Source organism: Pterocles gutturalis, unplaced genomic scaffold (assembly GCF_000699245.1).
Source record: "Pterocles gutturalis isolate BGI_N339 unplaced genomic scaffold, ASM69924v1 scaffold1322, whole genome shotgun sequence".
NCBI classification, from domain to species: Eukaryota; Metazoa; Chordata; class Aves; order Pterocliformes; family Pteroclidae; genus Pterocles; species Pterocles gutturalis.
In genome coordinates, this window is record NW_010112429.1 from 61,614 (window position 1) to 78,581 (window position 16,968).

At 40.1% G+C, this 16,968-nt stretch overlaps 1 protein-coding gene across 4 annotated transcripts in view; it reads right to left on the reverse strand.

The window, feature by feature from the left end:
* Nucleotides 1–16,968, reverse strand: part of MYLK (myosin light chain kinase) — a 152,582-nt gene that overhangs the window by 57,462 nt on the left and 78,152 nt on the right. For 2 of the 4 annotated variants that reach the window (XM_010074027.1, XM_010074028.1), the window contains 5 exons: nucleotides 15,828–15,908; nucleotides 14,711–15,468; nucleotides 14,351–14,494; nucleotides 4,005–4,121; nucleotides 772–858 (listed from right to left, as the gene is read on the reverse strand). In XM_010074027.1, the coding sequence (XP_010072329.1) occupies nucleotides 772–858; nucleotides 4,005–4,121; nucleotides 14,351–14,494; nucleotides 14,711–15,468; nucleotides 15,828–15,908 (1,187 nt within the window). Of the gene's footprint in view, nucleotides 1–771; nucleotides 859–4,004; nucleotides 4,122–14,350; nucleotides 14,540–14,602; nucleotides 14,604–14,710; nucleotides 15,469–15,827; nucleotides 15,909–16,968 lie in introns of all 4 variants that reach the window. The other 2 variants (XM_010074026.1, XM_010074025.1) reach the window with 2 other exon arrangements.

Here is a 16,968-nt window from a genome sequence, read left to right on the forward strand (position 1 = left end):
TGTTCCGGGTTGAAAAAAAAAATTTTAGGTTTTTTTTTTTTTTTTTTTTTTTTTTTTTTTTTTTTAAAGAGAGAGATGGATAAAATATTTAATGTTTCCATTAGAACCATATCTTTACATCTTTTTTAGGAACTCACATGATGGACATCTCAGATAGACAACTTTCAAAGTCCAGTGTTTGATTTAAAAGATATTTGTATCCCATGGGCATTTAGTAACAGAAATTAGGAATTTCTATACTGATATTATTGTGCTGCCTTTACCATTTAAAGTTTCCTCTGAATCAAATGCATGTATGCAGAGTAGGAAACACGGGAATTTATAGCTGATTCATTATTTCAGGAACCATTAAAAGCAAGCAAAGCATTTAGGTTTAAAACAAATTCACCAAGCCACTCCCCATGGTAATGGAAAAAAGGACAGATTATGCTACAGGACATTTCAGTCAAGATAGCCTGCCTACCAATGGTAAGACAGTATATTGTCTACACAGGACACAACACAACTTGAAGCAAACTACACGAGAAGAAATTTATTGCACCATGATGGAAAACTGAGAATAGAGTGGGTTACGTCTGAACTCACAGTTTCAGCACTTACTTATAATCCCCACAAGGCAAAAACTCATTTCCCATGACTAACGTGCAAGGGTTAAAGAAACAGCACAAGCTTCTGATACTATGCCTGCAAAAAGAATGAAATGACCACAGAATCCCAAAGCACTCTTTTGTTACCACTGAAAAGGAAGTAATCAAAATCACTGTCACTTACTCTCTGTTGGCAGCACAGGGGGAAGTGTGGTCTTGGGCTTTTTGGTCTTCTTCTCGGCAGCCTTTGAGGTCTTTGTGGATGAGGCATCTGCAATCAAAACAAATAATAAAATGCAAATCCCATTTAAGATCTATAATGAAAAAGCTACCTATTAACGTCAGTTTGTTTTGGATCTTTCTGCAAAGTTAGAGGAAATTGCTGTCCTTTTGGTTTTTAGAAAAGATTTTCTGCACAGATTTGCTGGAGAATGTCACGTTCTAAAAGGAAAAGGGAGCAGAGAGGGAGAAGCCCTCTATGAAGGCAGCTGCACTGAGAACCTTCGAAAGCAACTAGACAAGAGGCACCGTCTAAGCTGATCAGTCTACTTTAACTGAATAGAACAAAGTACAATGTGCTTAAAGCTGCTCTAGGGTGTGCATGGAAGAGGGAAACAAAGGCATATTTGAAGCATAATTTAATCCAAAAGAATCTCTTGCCATGTCATTCTTCTATTCCATTGTCTGTGTGGCCTATACAGATGAACACATTTTGAAAAGTATCATTTCTTCTGTATGTTTAAATCTTTCCAAGAAGATATTATTACACATTGGTTCATTCCTAAAGAAAAATGGGAAAAGGGACACCACAGGACTCAAGTTTGATGGGTTTGGTTAGTCTTAAACTTGCCCTGCTCATATCCAGCAACGACACAACACTGCAGGCTCTACTTCTTAGGTGGTTTGATCCTGACATTTCTCTTTGGAAGAAAGATCCCAAATCTGGATTATGATCTCAGCAATAGCTGTATCAATTTATAGCTTTCAAATATTCAGCTTTCGGAAGATTTGTGCATGAGAAAGCTGTTTAAAATTCTTAGACACTTAGATTCTGCAGATTTATCCCTCAGCTAATTTGACACTGAAGTAAAATATTCCTCCAATCTGATTTGAGATCATGGGGCCAAAAGGTATATAATAACATTTATGGTTATTTGCTATTTAAAAATCAGCATCTGGAATGCTGACAGCAGACTGAGTAGGAGTGAGCAATTTTAGCTCTTGTATTAGATCACAATTCTAATTTAAAAATAAGAGTCATTCCCTCTGCCAGTCACAGACATGGGATATCAAATGGGGTCTCCTCATTAACTGGAGTTTGCTGTGGTGCCATTCCTCAAAAACCTCTTCTCAGCCATACAAAGTGGCATGCCAGTAGGGAAGGGAGAAGACAGATGAGGCAGCCAGTATCAAGGTAGGAATGTGGTCATTCTAGTTTCCAATATTACATGAGCACTTAGCTCCTAATGCCATGGGTGCCGCTACCAGGGTGAGCCAGACAGATGATGTAACACCATTCACCTCATCATGCAATGAATATGTTATGAGCTGACTGCCTCCCATGATTAAAATTTTGCAAGCCAAATCTGCCTCCAGCCTCCTAGAACGTGCATTGCCCAGCAGGAAATTGGAAGTGGGAGATATGCTAAGGGAGGCTTCAGGAAGAAAAGCTGATATTTGAAGGAGCTCAGAAGACAAAGTCAAAGGAAAAAACACACAGGTAATGAGACATTTAAGAGATGCTAGGGCAGCTCTGGAAAACTCCTGTGTACTTGATAATCTCATCCTTTAACCCTCTGCATCTGTGGTAATTAAGGTGTTACAGGGTACTAGATTTTGCTTAAAGCCTCTTCTTGATAGTCTTCTTTGAACTTCAGTGCTGGTAAAATTTGTTACTTTAAATTACAAATATATAAACAATAGCTTATCAAATATCAAAGCCAGACTATATTGTGACCATAGTGTCATAGAAGGTGCCATTACAGGAACCAATATAAATAATTGTCATTATATGTACAATTAATTCCTTGTCCAGCTATATGAAGCTTACTGATGGAGTCACAGGGTCATGTTCTTACCTTGTGTCATGCTACATTAGGAAAAAAAAATAATAGTTTTCTTTTCTAGACCTCCTGCTCCGAATACCACATCTGCAACACAGTTATGAAGGCTTAGCACCCAAAGTGTATGTTATTCAGCTTCTTCTTGTCCAAGTGAGTCCAGAGGAGAGCCACAAAGATGATCAGGGGGCTGGAGCACCTCCCATACAAGGACAGGCTGAGAGAGTGGGTGTTGTTCAGCCTAGAGAAGAGAAGGCTCCAGGGAGACCTTAGAGCAGCCTTCCAGTGCTTAAAGGGGGCTACAGGAGAGATGGGGAAGGACTCGTTATCAAAGAGTGTAGGGATAGGATGAGGGGTAATGGTTTTAAGCTGAAAAAGGGTAGATTTAGATTAAATATTAGGAAGTATTTTTTTACTCTGAGGGTGGTGAGGCACTGGAACAGGTTGCCCAGGGAAGCTGTGGATGCCCCATCCTTGGAGGTGTTCAAGGCCAGGCTGGATGAGGCTTTGAGCAACCTGGGCTAGTGGAGGGTGTCCCTGCCCACAGCAGGGGGGGGGTTGGAACTAGCTTTAAGGTCCCTTCCAGCCCAAACCATTCTATGATTCTATGATTCTTTAGTTTTGTGTTCTTTGTAGCTACAATGGAAAGTATCAGAGTAGTCAAGAATGAGCTCACCAGAAGGTGAGCTGATGAGAAGCATGTTTGGTTACTTAAAGTCCATGGCAGTTCTAAAAGTCTCTGCTCTCAACCTCACGACAAAACTTTTGCGAAGGCCAAGACTACTAGGCAAAAGTGCAGTGCCATCAGCATGACCGAGGCTGAAAATGGGTACCTCAGTCAGCAAATTATCCATGTTCTAAGACTATGGCATAGAAGGGTGGTTGAGCTGCTATTTTGTTTATTTTTAGTCACTTCCACTAGAAAAAACGATGACCAAATGTCACAGAATGCAAAGAATTGAAAAGCTCTAGACTGAGAAATGTGCCATACGTAGTCCTGAGGCAGACTGGTACACAGGCTCACACACCAAATTTTTATGTGCTCTTACAGAATACATACAGCTCAGAAGCAAATCTTCATGGGTTCAATTTACTCCTCTAACATCCTTGTAGAAATACAGTGGGCAGCAGGAGGACATAGAATACTCCACAAAGCAGACAGAGTCCTTGGCTCTGTTCTGTCTCTCTGCTCATGCTCTTTGGTAGACATTAAATACATATTGACCAAAAAGTGCAGGAGGGAAGGGGACAGAGTTCTTTTTTGTGTCTGTGGTTCATAAAGGCTGGTATTAGCAAATAAAGGGGAGAAGGAGGAAGTTCCAAGGAAGAGTCTTCCTGTATCCAGCAAACAACTTACCTTCTACCAGCACTTTGCAAGCACATTCAGCTTTTCCTGCTGCATTCTCAGCTATGCACTTGTATTCGCCCCCATCTTCAGGCATGGCCTTCTCAATGGTGAGTGAACAGAGTGTCCCTAGTACAAAGGAAGGACAAATCAAATGGATGTTATGTTGCAGTTCACAAAAACCTTAGTGCTAGTAAGGAACAGAATGCATCAAATGACCCAGTCCATTACTACAGGTGATCTTCACTGCTAGAAAAAGATGTTTTGTCCTTAAAAACTTAGCATCAGAATTGGAACCTTATTAATGCAAAATAAAATAAAAACACATTGACAGATAAATTGAATCATATTGCTGTTCCCTAGGGTACTCAAAGTTGTCTCTGCAGCCCTAAAGTGAGTAACGGATGAAGCTTAACCCAAGACAAGAGGACTCAGAGCAGAATCTCTGCTGCTGTTCTTTGCCTTATAGCAGGGATAAGAAGTCCTCACCACAATGATTTTATTTTCCAAAAGTGCTAGTAGTGTAGGACTGTAAATAAGAGGGCTTCTGTCAAGTGACCATCTGCAATAATTTTGATTGAGCCTTATCTCTAGCACTCCCATGAACATCCACGTGTGAAAGTAGAACTTCAGCTTAGTGCCCAAGTTTAAAAATGACACTGAGAGCCATTTTCTTTTTGCTTTAATTACTCAGAGAACAAGTGTCTGATATTGTAAAACTGTTAGAAAGTCCAATATATCAGTGGCAATCAAATTTGTTACTGCAACAAGTCCACTCCTTTTCAAACAAAAAAGCAAAATTTGACTTAATTGGTTTTGAAGAAACAGGATGTGACATAAGCTCTGTAGTTAGCAAGGGAAGCTTGGTATGACCCAAGGGAAATATATTTCCACTTAAAAAATAAAGCTCTGTGAACCAAAACAGCAGCTGTTCCCAGTAGTTGGGGGATGAAGGAGAACTGTGTTTTACCCAATCCTTCATGCTCGTTTGCATTGCTTGGAACAACAAAGTACTTTGCTCCCCGGAGGGAATCTCAGTTAAAACACTCCAGACTTTCCCTTCATTAAGCGAGGGTGAAGTGTGGGCTTACTTTCTCCTTCCTCACTGGAACGGCTAGCCTGTCCCCTAAACACAGCCTGAGATGTTGTGCACTTCTACCCATTGCTGTTAGCTTGTCCAGAAGGCCTCCACCCTCCACTTATTTCAGCCACAGTAACAGCTCACCCCCCTCCTGCATTTGCCTTTCTCACAGTATCTCCTAATTAATGACAAGACTGGAGAGATGATCTTTTTTAGACATTTTCTCTGTGTCCTGAAATTTCTCAGCATCTCTTGCTATTTGACACCTTTCTCTCTGTGTTATCTGAAGGCTACCTTCTGGAGTGCCTGATCCCAGGCTCCCCATCAAATATATTCCTTGTGATATGGGAGATGTCACTGGTGCTTGAAAAGGACCTCAAAAGATCCTTGAAAAGAATACCCCACTATCAGAAGAAGTTTGAGAGTTTACTGGCTCCCCTTGGAGACTAGACCTCAGTTATCACATGGCAATTATTCTTTTGGCATTCAGATTTTCCCTTATTGTAAAACTGGATGTTATTATTAAAAGAGAAATCTTATAAAAAACCATTCAAATGGTTCCCAACAAATTTGGTTTGCTAGACAGACACAAGGGTTAGAAGAATATTATTTTTTCCCACCTCCTCATCCTCCACAAAATCAAGAAGCTCTGAATAATGACAATTTTGCCCCTGAGAAACAATGTGAAAACTATTTCAGAAGAGAAGTGACCCCTCACTCACATATGCTGTGCTTCCGCCAACCACAGGGTGAAAAGAAAAGCCACGTGCCTTCCCTGAGGCAACTCATGGCCATGAGTCAGGCTGAGCCAAAAATGTCACGAGCTGCAGTTCCATTCCAAATGGAGGAGGGACACTAGAAAAGTATTCTTGCAGGCATCTAGCAAATATAAATTCACATATCTCTGCTGTTTAAAGAGACAGCTGGAGAGCTAGACAAAGATAACTTCCAGTCTAAGAATTTGTATAAATCTATATAACATGATTAGAAAAGATCATACATTAGAACCTAAAAATGCTCTTGCAAAAGAACATAAACTATGGAACAAAGACACGGACATGGGAGGGAGATCTCTGGCCACCTTACTGCAGGGAAGGAGTCTGTCTTGTAAGGATAACTGGATTGTTAAGGGACTGGAACAAAGTAGCATTTACTTTAGCTTTTGCTGGAGTTTTCTACCTACTCAAAAGCCCTTCCTCACCTGCTTGCTAATCAGCTCGTTGAAGACTAATGTGACACAGGGTCATTGCTCACCACTCATACTGTCCCAGCATTGTACAGCATACTGCAGCAATAGAAGTTAACACCTTATGAGAAACTTCCTTATGCGGCATATACAAACAGAGACATCCCACCCTAACAAGTCGTGCTTTAGACTTATACTAAAATCTGGAAGCAAAACCTATGGTTTTTGCATTATGATCCTCGACTTGCCATGTGCATTCAGTGCTCTGTTAGTTTTGCTTATAGCCCTGGCCAGGCTGTGTGGCAGGGGTCTGACTGAAGTTGCATTTGGCTTATCCCACTGGAATCAGAGTCCTCACTAAATTATGTCAGTCTTACTCATTCCAAAAGAATACTTATATGTGTTGAATTTTAATTAAATTGTTTTGTGAGAAAGAGGATGAAGGAAATCTGCTTTTTCAAGGGCTGCATCCTTTGTCTCCTGACTTCCACCTCCCTGCAGCAACAATATCCTGTTTCCCTCCACTTCTTCATACTTCCCAGCAACGACACTGGAAAAGCACATACAAAGTCCATGGGGATTGCTGGGCTTGTTGCTACCACCAGATGCAATGGTGGTATTCTGCCCTCAGTGGGGCAGTGAAGGAGAAATGATATAATTTGGGTCATTCTCTTTTATTTAGCCACTAGTTTCATGAAACTGTGGACTACTAGGACTTAGTGTGAAATGGGTCAATGGTTCAAAAAAGTATTAGCCAGGCTGGGTCAGGAGTATAAAGGAAGGTTGAGAGAGCACATGGCTGCAAAAACTTCATTTTCTTGGAAAAAAGAAAAAAAAAACCAAAACCCAACAGGCAAAACTTTATGAGTTTCCATAAGGATGGAAACTCCCTGAAAGGTCTATGTTCTGTGATCTAGAGCTACAGTCAATTCTTGGGGCTAGAAGGCCAAATGTCTTTCAATGAAGTATTTGGTATTTCCTCTGCAAAACCCCTTCATGACCTGAAATAAGCTTATTTTCTCATAACTACAAGAAATCCCAGACTGGTTACTCCAGTTGGGCATTCTGAATCCTGGCACTTCACAAATCCCAGTCAAGTAAAATAATTTACTATAAATTTTGTCCCCCCATCCCTCTATTTATTTTTTTTTTTTTTTTTTTTTGAGAAACCAGCCCACAAACAGTCTTTAAAACACTGTCACAAGGTGCAGGATTGGAGTAAACATGAATACTGGGATCCTCCGCTTATACATCGGAGCTGGTGCAGCTCTAGAAGAGAACTTAACAGCCACAGAAGCTGACAGTTTACTGAAGGATCTGGTTTAGATACACAAAGCCTTTCCCTTGCATTTTGAGCTATTAAAGGATTTTGTGACTTACTCAAAAATAGTGACAGCCAGTTTAAAATATCTCTAGGCTTCTGCATTCTTTCCATGAAACTCTGCAGAAAGTCAACTTCAGATATAAAACAAATACACAAACCAACAAAAAACAGCTCCTGAGTCTAATTCCCCACACTGGCATCTAGCTGGCCAACCTCCTGACTCCTCTCCGTGATGCAGACTGAAGTTCATGTCTTTCTCATTTGTATTGTATGGGATAAAGAAGTACTATGGAGCATTTAGGCAATATTAATAAATACTAGACCACGAGAAATTGTGCCTAGGAACCATAATAAATTTTTTAAAGGCACTCATTGGCCCACTGATGTAAATTTTCTAATAAATCACAAATTGTCTTGGAAAGTGCAAGTACGTGCTAGTGTCACAGTCATGCTTAAAAATGGCAAGTGGGTTAAACCTGGAAAATATTTACAACAGATACAATAACAGCAGGCAAAGTAGTGAAAAAACATACATGAGTTTCAGAGAAGAAAAACTGTCAAATTTACTTATTGCTAATTGATAGTTTTAAGAAAAACAATTTAAGAAACCTACTTTCATTGTTCATGAGATTTCACATTTAACTGGCAAATGTATCTTTGTAAAGGTAATTTTCATAGCCTTTACTGAAATATTTGTCTTATCTCACATTATTCTGCTTGCAATTAATGCTGTATTACTATATCAATGGTATTCATGTTAGGAAGAGTTAGAGCTGCCAAAATGAAGATCTCACAAAGAAGCTGACAATAGGAAGTCATAACTTGGTATGTTTTCGGTGAATTTCTTCTGTGATCAGACTATGACCAAAGTTATTCAATATTTTAATCTGTGGTGTAGAAGTATCCATAAATTGAAGTTAATAAACTTACAGATGATAGAATGTTGGAAAGTGAAAAGACAGAAAGAGAGAAAATAGAGCAGTCCTTATAAACAAACTTATTTACTTATTAAGCTGAGTCCTATTCACTCAAAGAAAATGGGGCTTAAGGCAGTGAAATGACAGGCATCCATGGAGAGCAAGGGATGCTTTATTTTCAAAAGGTTTAAAGGTTTAATAGGGACGTAACAAACATGAACTCCACTGTTGTGAGGTAGGAAAAGAGGACCAGTGACCTCCAGTAAGCACAGCGATAGGATCTCCATCTCACTGATGCTGATATGGACATATGGTTCTGCTGCCTATTTTCTAAACAGGATAATAAACCAACAAACAGTAACAGAAGAGGAGGTATTGAAAAGAAAAACAAAACAAAACAAATCTGGGCTTCCAAGGGCTGGATAAAGTGCATCCTGAGAGAAAGTTAGTAAGAGCTTGACAAGTTTCGAAAAAAAGAGGGGTATCTTGATTACAGAGTCAAAGCCATTCTATAAAGTACAAATGGGCTCCTTTGCTTAGCAGAGAAAGAAAACAAGTACATGGAAGAAGAAACCAGATAAATTCAAACTGTAAATACGATATTGCTTTGTTTGTTGATTTAAAAACAAAACACTTGTAAGAATAATGAGACATTGCAATAAATTGCCAGTAATTATAGCAAATGTCTCTCTTTTGCTGTATTTAAACCTACACTACATTCATTTCTGGAAGAAGGAAGATTCAGACAAAAATGTCAGTACAGAGGGAAATTTTGTGGCATGTGACAAACATGGAGTCAGAACTGATGCTCAGGTGATCTGCCCAGTTTTAAACCTTCTGAATAAGCTTTTTTTAAGCTGCAGAATCTATCTTCTTTCAGCAGTACAGGGAGTTGTGTTAATTACACACCAAACTCTTGCTCAAAGTTAATTAGAAAGAAATCAAAAAAGTCACAGCAGAACCTGGTTAGACTGACAGACAGACTTGCACAACTGATAGGAAGATTTAGGAGTTATGTTAAGTCACAAGAAAGTTGTTAAGGCATTATTGCTAACAAGATTACTAACTCTTTATGCTGCCAAGACACTTAGGAAGAAAAAAACACTGTCTTACGCAAAGCAATACAAACTCTGGGCATTTTCTAAGCTACACCATCACTGCTACCTGAGCCAATATTAAGTATTTCCTCTTCAGTCTATATAGTCACATGGTACTAAATCTAGCCAAAGAAAAGCAGAGCAAACTGATCTAAAAAATGGCAAGTTTGGCAGTTTTTACTCATATAATCACTGTGCACTTCAATTCTCCAGTCTAGTAACAATGCCAGCTTCCAAACCCCTTTCACTGTCATCCTCTAGAACAACTTTTGTAACTATGCAAAAATTTTCTATCTGGTTTTTCTATCCAAGAGTGAGCCACATGGCAGGACACTAGCACAGGGCACTGCTGTGCCAAGTACTATACAAATGTAAAACAAAATGGTTCCTGCTCTGAAGAGTTCACTGTGCGTGGAAGCTTGTTCTGCTCAGTCCTTATATGTCTAACTCCACTGTGATGTCTGCTAGAGCCTTCTTAAAAACTTTTTTCCAAACAAAAAGCTCCCCATAACTTCAAACAAAGAACTCTCTCATTAAAATTAGCTGCCTCTTAACCTTACACCATCTAACCTGCCCGTATAAATGAAGAATGCTCTAATTTATGAGTACCCTCTTTTGTTTGTTTGTCACTGTTACCATTTATTTAGAGATTTCACAGGCAAAAAAGCCATAAATACCTATCCCAGCAATGTAGATAACTGCACTCTGACAATTGTTTAAAAGAACATAAAATCAAACCACTGGTAACCTCCTACTAGGTCAGACATGTAAGAAAAATGGTGTAAGATCTCACTTTTTCATAAACATTATGCTTTAAGCAACAAATCACACAAATCAGTCAACTGACAGAATACTATTTGGGGAATTACTAAAAGAAATTGAGAAAAAACTGCTGATGTTCATGATTTCAAAGGGAAACAAAACAGTATTAATAGCCGAAATGCAAAATGGAAGGAATGAGATTGATCTTAGATATGCTCTGATTGTGACATTCGGTATAATGCTGCCCAGATTCTGCCTTCTAATTGCTGATGTAAACTTAACCCTGGAGTAACAGAATACATTGCAACCCCTAGACTAAGTGCTTGAATACAGCACAAATGCTGCATAAATATGCCTGAAGATGAAGGTCTTTTTTGGACGAGGATTTAATGTTTCCTCTGCCAGAGACCTTACCAATCAGTGATTATTCTGAACCTGGTGTTTGAATGCAGGCTTCCCCAACAGTACAGAAGTGGGGCTAACATTCCCCCTTGCAGGCTAATGGCTAAACTGCCTTGGACAGGCAATGTAGTGTCAGCCTGTTCAAAAACACAAAGGAGACGTAAGTAGAGTTTTTTCTAACAGGTAAAGGGCCCTAGTATCAGCTAGGACAAATATGCCAGGAAAAGTTACTTTCAGTGAGTGACTACATAAAGGGACTAGTTAGTTTGCCTATCCTGTGAACTTGTTAGACACAAGCATACTTTTAATTCTGCCCTTCCTGGCCAAATATGCCACTTCTTTTATCAGGTGAGCATGTTCCTGAAGCCAGATGTTATGCATTTATCTTCACAATATATTAGGCACCAGGAGATCAGCAAACTGCTATCTCTTTCTGCTTTCTGGCAATCACAGAGAGGGTTAATTTATTTTCCAAAAGACAAATAGATGGCATTCTGCAGGTTCATGTTGAACAGTCTGTGGGCCAGTGGCCCATACTGACTAAGACGGGCTTGTAGTATGAAAAGAAGCAGATAGACACGTCTAACTCTAGATAGAGGATTTACCAGTATCCAACTCACTAAGAAGTAGGCTGTTCTTCTGTGAGATACCTCTGGAAAATTTTCCATTTGGGAGAACTAGTGGTCACCACCAGACATCACAGCAGCACAAAGCCAGTTGGTGACGTAACTAAGAATAGACTCAGTCTCTCCACTTCCATAGTGGATTTTGTTGCTGAACACAAGAGGAACAAGGTCATACCGAAGAAATAAAAAATGGCTTTGCAAGATCTAAGCCCATTAATGTGAGCTAGGTCCATTTGCCCTGAATTCCTCTCCTTCCCCACAGACTCAACCTTCTTTCAGCTGAGGTTGATTCTAGGGGATTATCTCCAGAGCCCATTAAATGCTGCTCCAAGGTTGGCCAAAGACACTGCTGCTGAAGGACATGACACCAGCAGGTGTGACAAAGCTGCCTTGCCAGTGTTTGGGGCAAAAGATGGCGTCTGAGATTTTGGCACTGGGCTGCTGAGTTCCAGTTTGATTGTTGCTCGCTATGTTTAAAGCTGCTCCAAACACTTTCTGTGAGGCTAATCCTTATAGTTTCTCTATTGATCAGTATTTCCTGATATTCATCCTCATATTCTCAATTCTAGTCTGTAGCTCTAATTATTACTTTTCCTCCCCTGGTTCCTTCAACTATTTATGTGTTCCTAATTAGAGGAAAAGAGAAAAATCAGTCTCTAAGAAAACTGGCACTTACCTGAAGCATCACGCATACCTAGTTAATTACTTAACAGTTGGCATGAAAGCATCTCACAGTGGAAGAGCAGCAATACATTGTTTTCCAGGTGCCAAAGCTAGCAGGCACTGTCAGGAAAAAACCTAAATTGATCATCATGCAATGCATCCCCTCAGTGTACCAGAGGGTGTGCAATAAGGTTTTAAAAAAATAGTTCTAATCCTCATTCTATTTCTTTCCATTAAAGGAGAAAACTGTAGCATATCCTTCTCTGGGTGGCATTTCTTTCTAAGATCCTCTGCAAGTATGTCAAAAGAAAGCGTAACTTTGAAGTACCGATAATACTGGCTGCCTAAGCACAACACTAGTGTAGTAATGCAGGTACAGCTCAAACATAAGGACAGTTTCTTCACTCCCTGCAAGAAGCTGTCCTGAAACAGTGAATTCCTTATCCAATGGTGACCTTCGTTCTTTACCTTAATGGAAAGCACTGCTAAAGTGTGACATCCTGAAAAAACACCAGCTCTGGGGTGTTGTGACCAAGTGTGTCACCTAGCCCAGAAAAACTGGATGGGTAAGTCACATGCTGTGCTCAGGCAGGGGGTAAGAGCATTTCTGTACATGAGAATCACTTCACTGTAAACACAAGTGCACTGGATTTTCAGCTCCACAGTACCATTTTATAAAGTGAATGAGTTGGGGGATTGTAAGAGTCAATTATTCAGATTGTTTCAGTAAAGAAAACAAGTTTCTGCAGCACCACAACACTAAAGCTTCGGGAGCTGAGGAGGCTCCACCATAGCTCAGAAGCTCTGATACAGAGATGCTGTCTATCTGATGCACTTTGATAGGAGACATGAAACTTTGAGATGCATGATTTCTTTTCACTCTGAGCAACTCCAAAAAAAACCCCTTGAAACCTTGAAAACCCTTGCTTCCAGTGTAAGGCTGATTAAATTGCGCTCTCCTACCTTCCTGATCCTGTCAGTCCTTTTTACAAGAATGGCATTTCCACCAGTCAACTTTTTCTCATGTACATGACAGTCACCCCTATTCTATACAGTCCCTTCTGGTGAAAATCATCATGTACTCAAAATCTTGATGCTACTTCAGACACACACCAGACACAATGCATCTGATACCATTTCCCTCTCCATGCACTTGCTTGGTATCCTCTTAATGCAGCAGACAGGTACCTTTTTACCCCCACCCTATCTGAAGGCAATGTTGCTTCTGAGTGTATCCACTTTAAAGGAATCCTCATGTTTCAGTGCTTGGAGCACTGCGCAAGGATTCACTCACTGTCGTGAACCTTTGTGCATATTCATTTGGTTCTCATTAATAACATGTAAATAGTCTGGATTAAATGAAGAAAGATTCACAATTAAGAGCACAGACCCCTGTGTCAAGCTGTAATTCTTACTGTGAACATGAACATTTTACTACAATGTGCAGGACAGGGTCATTCTCCATATAATTCCCTCAGTATTTCATAAAACTAATATGAAATAAAGAAGTTTTTTTGTATTATCGGTTATCCTCCCTATTTTTGTCCCAAGAAAAACATTGTCTAGATACAGTGTTGACTTTCATACAAAACCAGTCTAGTAGGGTTTGATTATCCAGAATGCAGACAATAAAAAAATCACTCAATTTGACAACAGTAAGTGTGCTTTCTGAGGACTTTTACCAAACTCCGTACTGTTTTGAAATTAGATAAAAGTCGTCAGACTGGTGGGGTTCAAATATTTCAGTGCCTGTAAAGGCAACAGAAGCATTTGCGGTGGGGCATTAAATAAACTGGAAATCAATTCTCAATCTCTGATCTATGTAACTTGAAGTTGTACTAATTTCTTTCTATAACACAACCCCTCTTTGCTTCTGTGTTTCTTATTGCAATAAAAAGCCCAAAATATTAAACATACAGAAGAATTACATTATAATTTGTAAACCAGAAATAATATTATTCTGTTTTCAATGTTCTAAATCCTTAAAGTTCAGCTTAAATAAACGTCATGTACCAACTCCTTAAACAGCGTTAGCAATGTAAACAGCATTTAAAAATGCAAGAAGTTCAACTTTATAAAAATTACATCTGCAGGCTGTTAAAGGAGAATCTGCAAGAAATGTCAAACAATACTGTTCCTTGTGTACTCCACTGAAATAACAAGAAAGTTGCATCTGGAAACAGTTGCTGGCACAGGACTTAAATAAAGTATTGCATTACCTTTAGTGAACTAAATATTATTAATCAAGAGCCAGATATAGCAGTGTGCCATCCAGCTGGCTTGTAATTCAATTAATTTACCTTCTTGGGAGATGACAATGGACTTTGATGATTTGATGGTTTTGCTGTCTAGAGTCCAGCTGACAGCTGCAGGGGGATCAGAGGAAATTCGACATTTTAAGACCAATTTTTCACCATCTACTACTTGAGCATCCTGAAGCTTCTCTGTAAAGGAAGGTGCTGTTCCTTTGCTTGCTGGTGGTTTGCTTTCTGGTGCTTTGTTTTCAGCTTTTTTCCCAATTATTCCACCATCTACTATTTGAGCATCCTGACGCTTCTCTGTAAAGGAGGGTGCTGTTCCTTTGCTTTCAGGTGCTTTGATTGCCATTGCTTTGTTTTCATCTTTTTTCCCAATTATTCCACCATCTACTATTCGAGCACCTGGAAGCTTCTCTGTAAAGGAAGGTGCTGTTCCCTTGCTTGCAGGTGGTTTGCTTGCTGGTGCTTTGTTTTCAGCTTTTTTCCCAATTATTCCACCATCCACCACTGCACACCCATGTTCACAGTTTCTGTCATTCTTCTCTTCTTTTTTCACTGCTGGTTTGACAACAGGGGCTTGAGAGTTGGGGGTTGCATTCTGGGCTTCTGTATTGGTGCGGGCATTTGGTGCTGGAGTGCTAGCACTGCCATTTTCTGCAGGTGGCTTTTTCTTTGAGCCCAGCACAGATCTGAAATCTGTAATGGCAGGTTTAGGAGGTGGCACCTTCTCTGGCAATGGAGTTTTTGGGGTGCCTTTCTTGGCCAGCACAGAGCGAAAGTCCACCTGCTGAGGAGCATGAACTTTCCTTTCCTCCTCTGACAAGGTCTTGGGTTTGACCTGTCTCTGCAGGTTCGCTCGGAAGTCCATTTGCTCGGCTGGGATTTCTTTCAGTTCCTCCTCAGAAAAGCTTTTGGTGCTGACTTTCTTGCCTAAAATGTCACGGAAATCAAGTTGCTCAGCTTCCTGCTGCCTCAGGCTCTCCTCTGTGTGTTCCCGAGTTTCTACTCGCCTCTTCAGCACACCTCGGACGTCTTCCTGCTCTTCCTCAGCTGCTCTGGTTTCACTGCTGTTCTTTTTGAAGCCACTTGTTCTACCAAATATTAGTTTACCATGATCTCCACCATCTCTTCGCTCTCCAGAGCTGGCTGATTCCTTCCCACTATAATCCGAAAAAGAAAAGAAAGAGAGAGCCAGGAAAGGGGCTGGTTTAAAAATGTCAGGGAACAATCTCAGAGCAGGAACAAAATGTGTTTATAGAAGGGGAGGTTGATTAGAGGAGCACACTCCATTAGTTTATTGCATCAATGATGACTTCAGGAACCATATAAGGGCACAAACAAAAAAGATCTTCTCTACTCTGGCTTGGTACAACGTGCTTAGCCTGTATGATGAAAACAATTTGTTGGGTCACATTTGGGGATTAGGTTGAACAGCAGCCAGCCTGGGTCTGTAAGGGCAGGGAATTAACGGAGCAAAAAATAGAACCCACCCATGCAAGTCCCTGGGAAAAATACTCACTCTCTGAGCATTTCTGCTCTGGAAGCTGAACTCTCCCGCAGCATCAGAGACACCTGGCAGCTGCATTCTCCAACTTGGTTCCTGAAATATTTACGTGAAATCAGAAAAGCAGAGGTTTCTCCTCCTTCCAAAACTGTAACTTGCCTGAGCTAAGTGATTGTGTGTTGCACTAAAGCAGCTCAAACCCAGTGTGGCATCCTCCTTTCCTATGTGGTGGTTGCCTGAGTGGATTTGGTCCCCTTATATTTGGAGCCAAGTTATCTCAAATAGCTTTTACTGATCTGTTGCTATCTACACTGGGAACAACACACTCCCTGAACAAAAATCAAAGCAATTTACAGAATGAAGCAGCTGCAAACAAACAAGCTAAAGGAAAACAAATACAAAAGCTGGAAAATCAAGGCAGAGGATGGGGCTGTTTTGCAAAGTTGAAAATCTTTCCAACTCTGCCTACTGTTTATTTATTCAAACCCAAGCTCTTAAGTTTTCTAATGTTAAGATATTAAAAGCAGGGTCTCATTTCCTTCCCTCCCCGCTGGCCCAACCAATCAGCAAAACCCATCTACATGGATTGCTCCAGCCTTACATGTTTATATTAAAAAACATAAAAGTGTCACCATATATGGTGCTGAGTACTTATTCTTCCTTTTGCAGCGGAATACCATGGATGCCTTCTGGAAAGGGCTCCCATTAAAGAATTCATTTAAAGTGCTCCCCCCGCCCCCGCTGCTCCCTCCCTCTCCAAGAGATATATCATTCTTCTAGCCCCAAATGGCTCTTCTCCACTTAACACAGGAGATGCCAAAAGCAAAATTTAACTCCCCCAGGGCAGCAGTTGTGTAACTGTTGCCACTGTTCCCCTGAACTGCTATTAAAAAAACAGACTTGAATTGATTAAGGAATAGATAGCTTTTATTAGTAAAAACACTTCTTTCCTTCCAAGTTTAAGTATAAGCTTGTAAGTGGACTACAAAATCCTGGATGACTTTTCTTTTTCAAAGAAAAATAATTTTTGCTACTGAAAACATTTCCTGGACATTAATAAAACACACGTGTATTGGGGGGAGGAAAGAAAGAGAGGCGGGTTTTCCCAGACATGTTCTCCTTTCAAAAGACTTGCTAGATAAGAGCACCTTCGAGT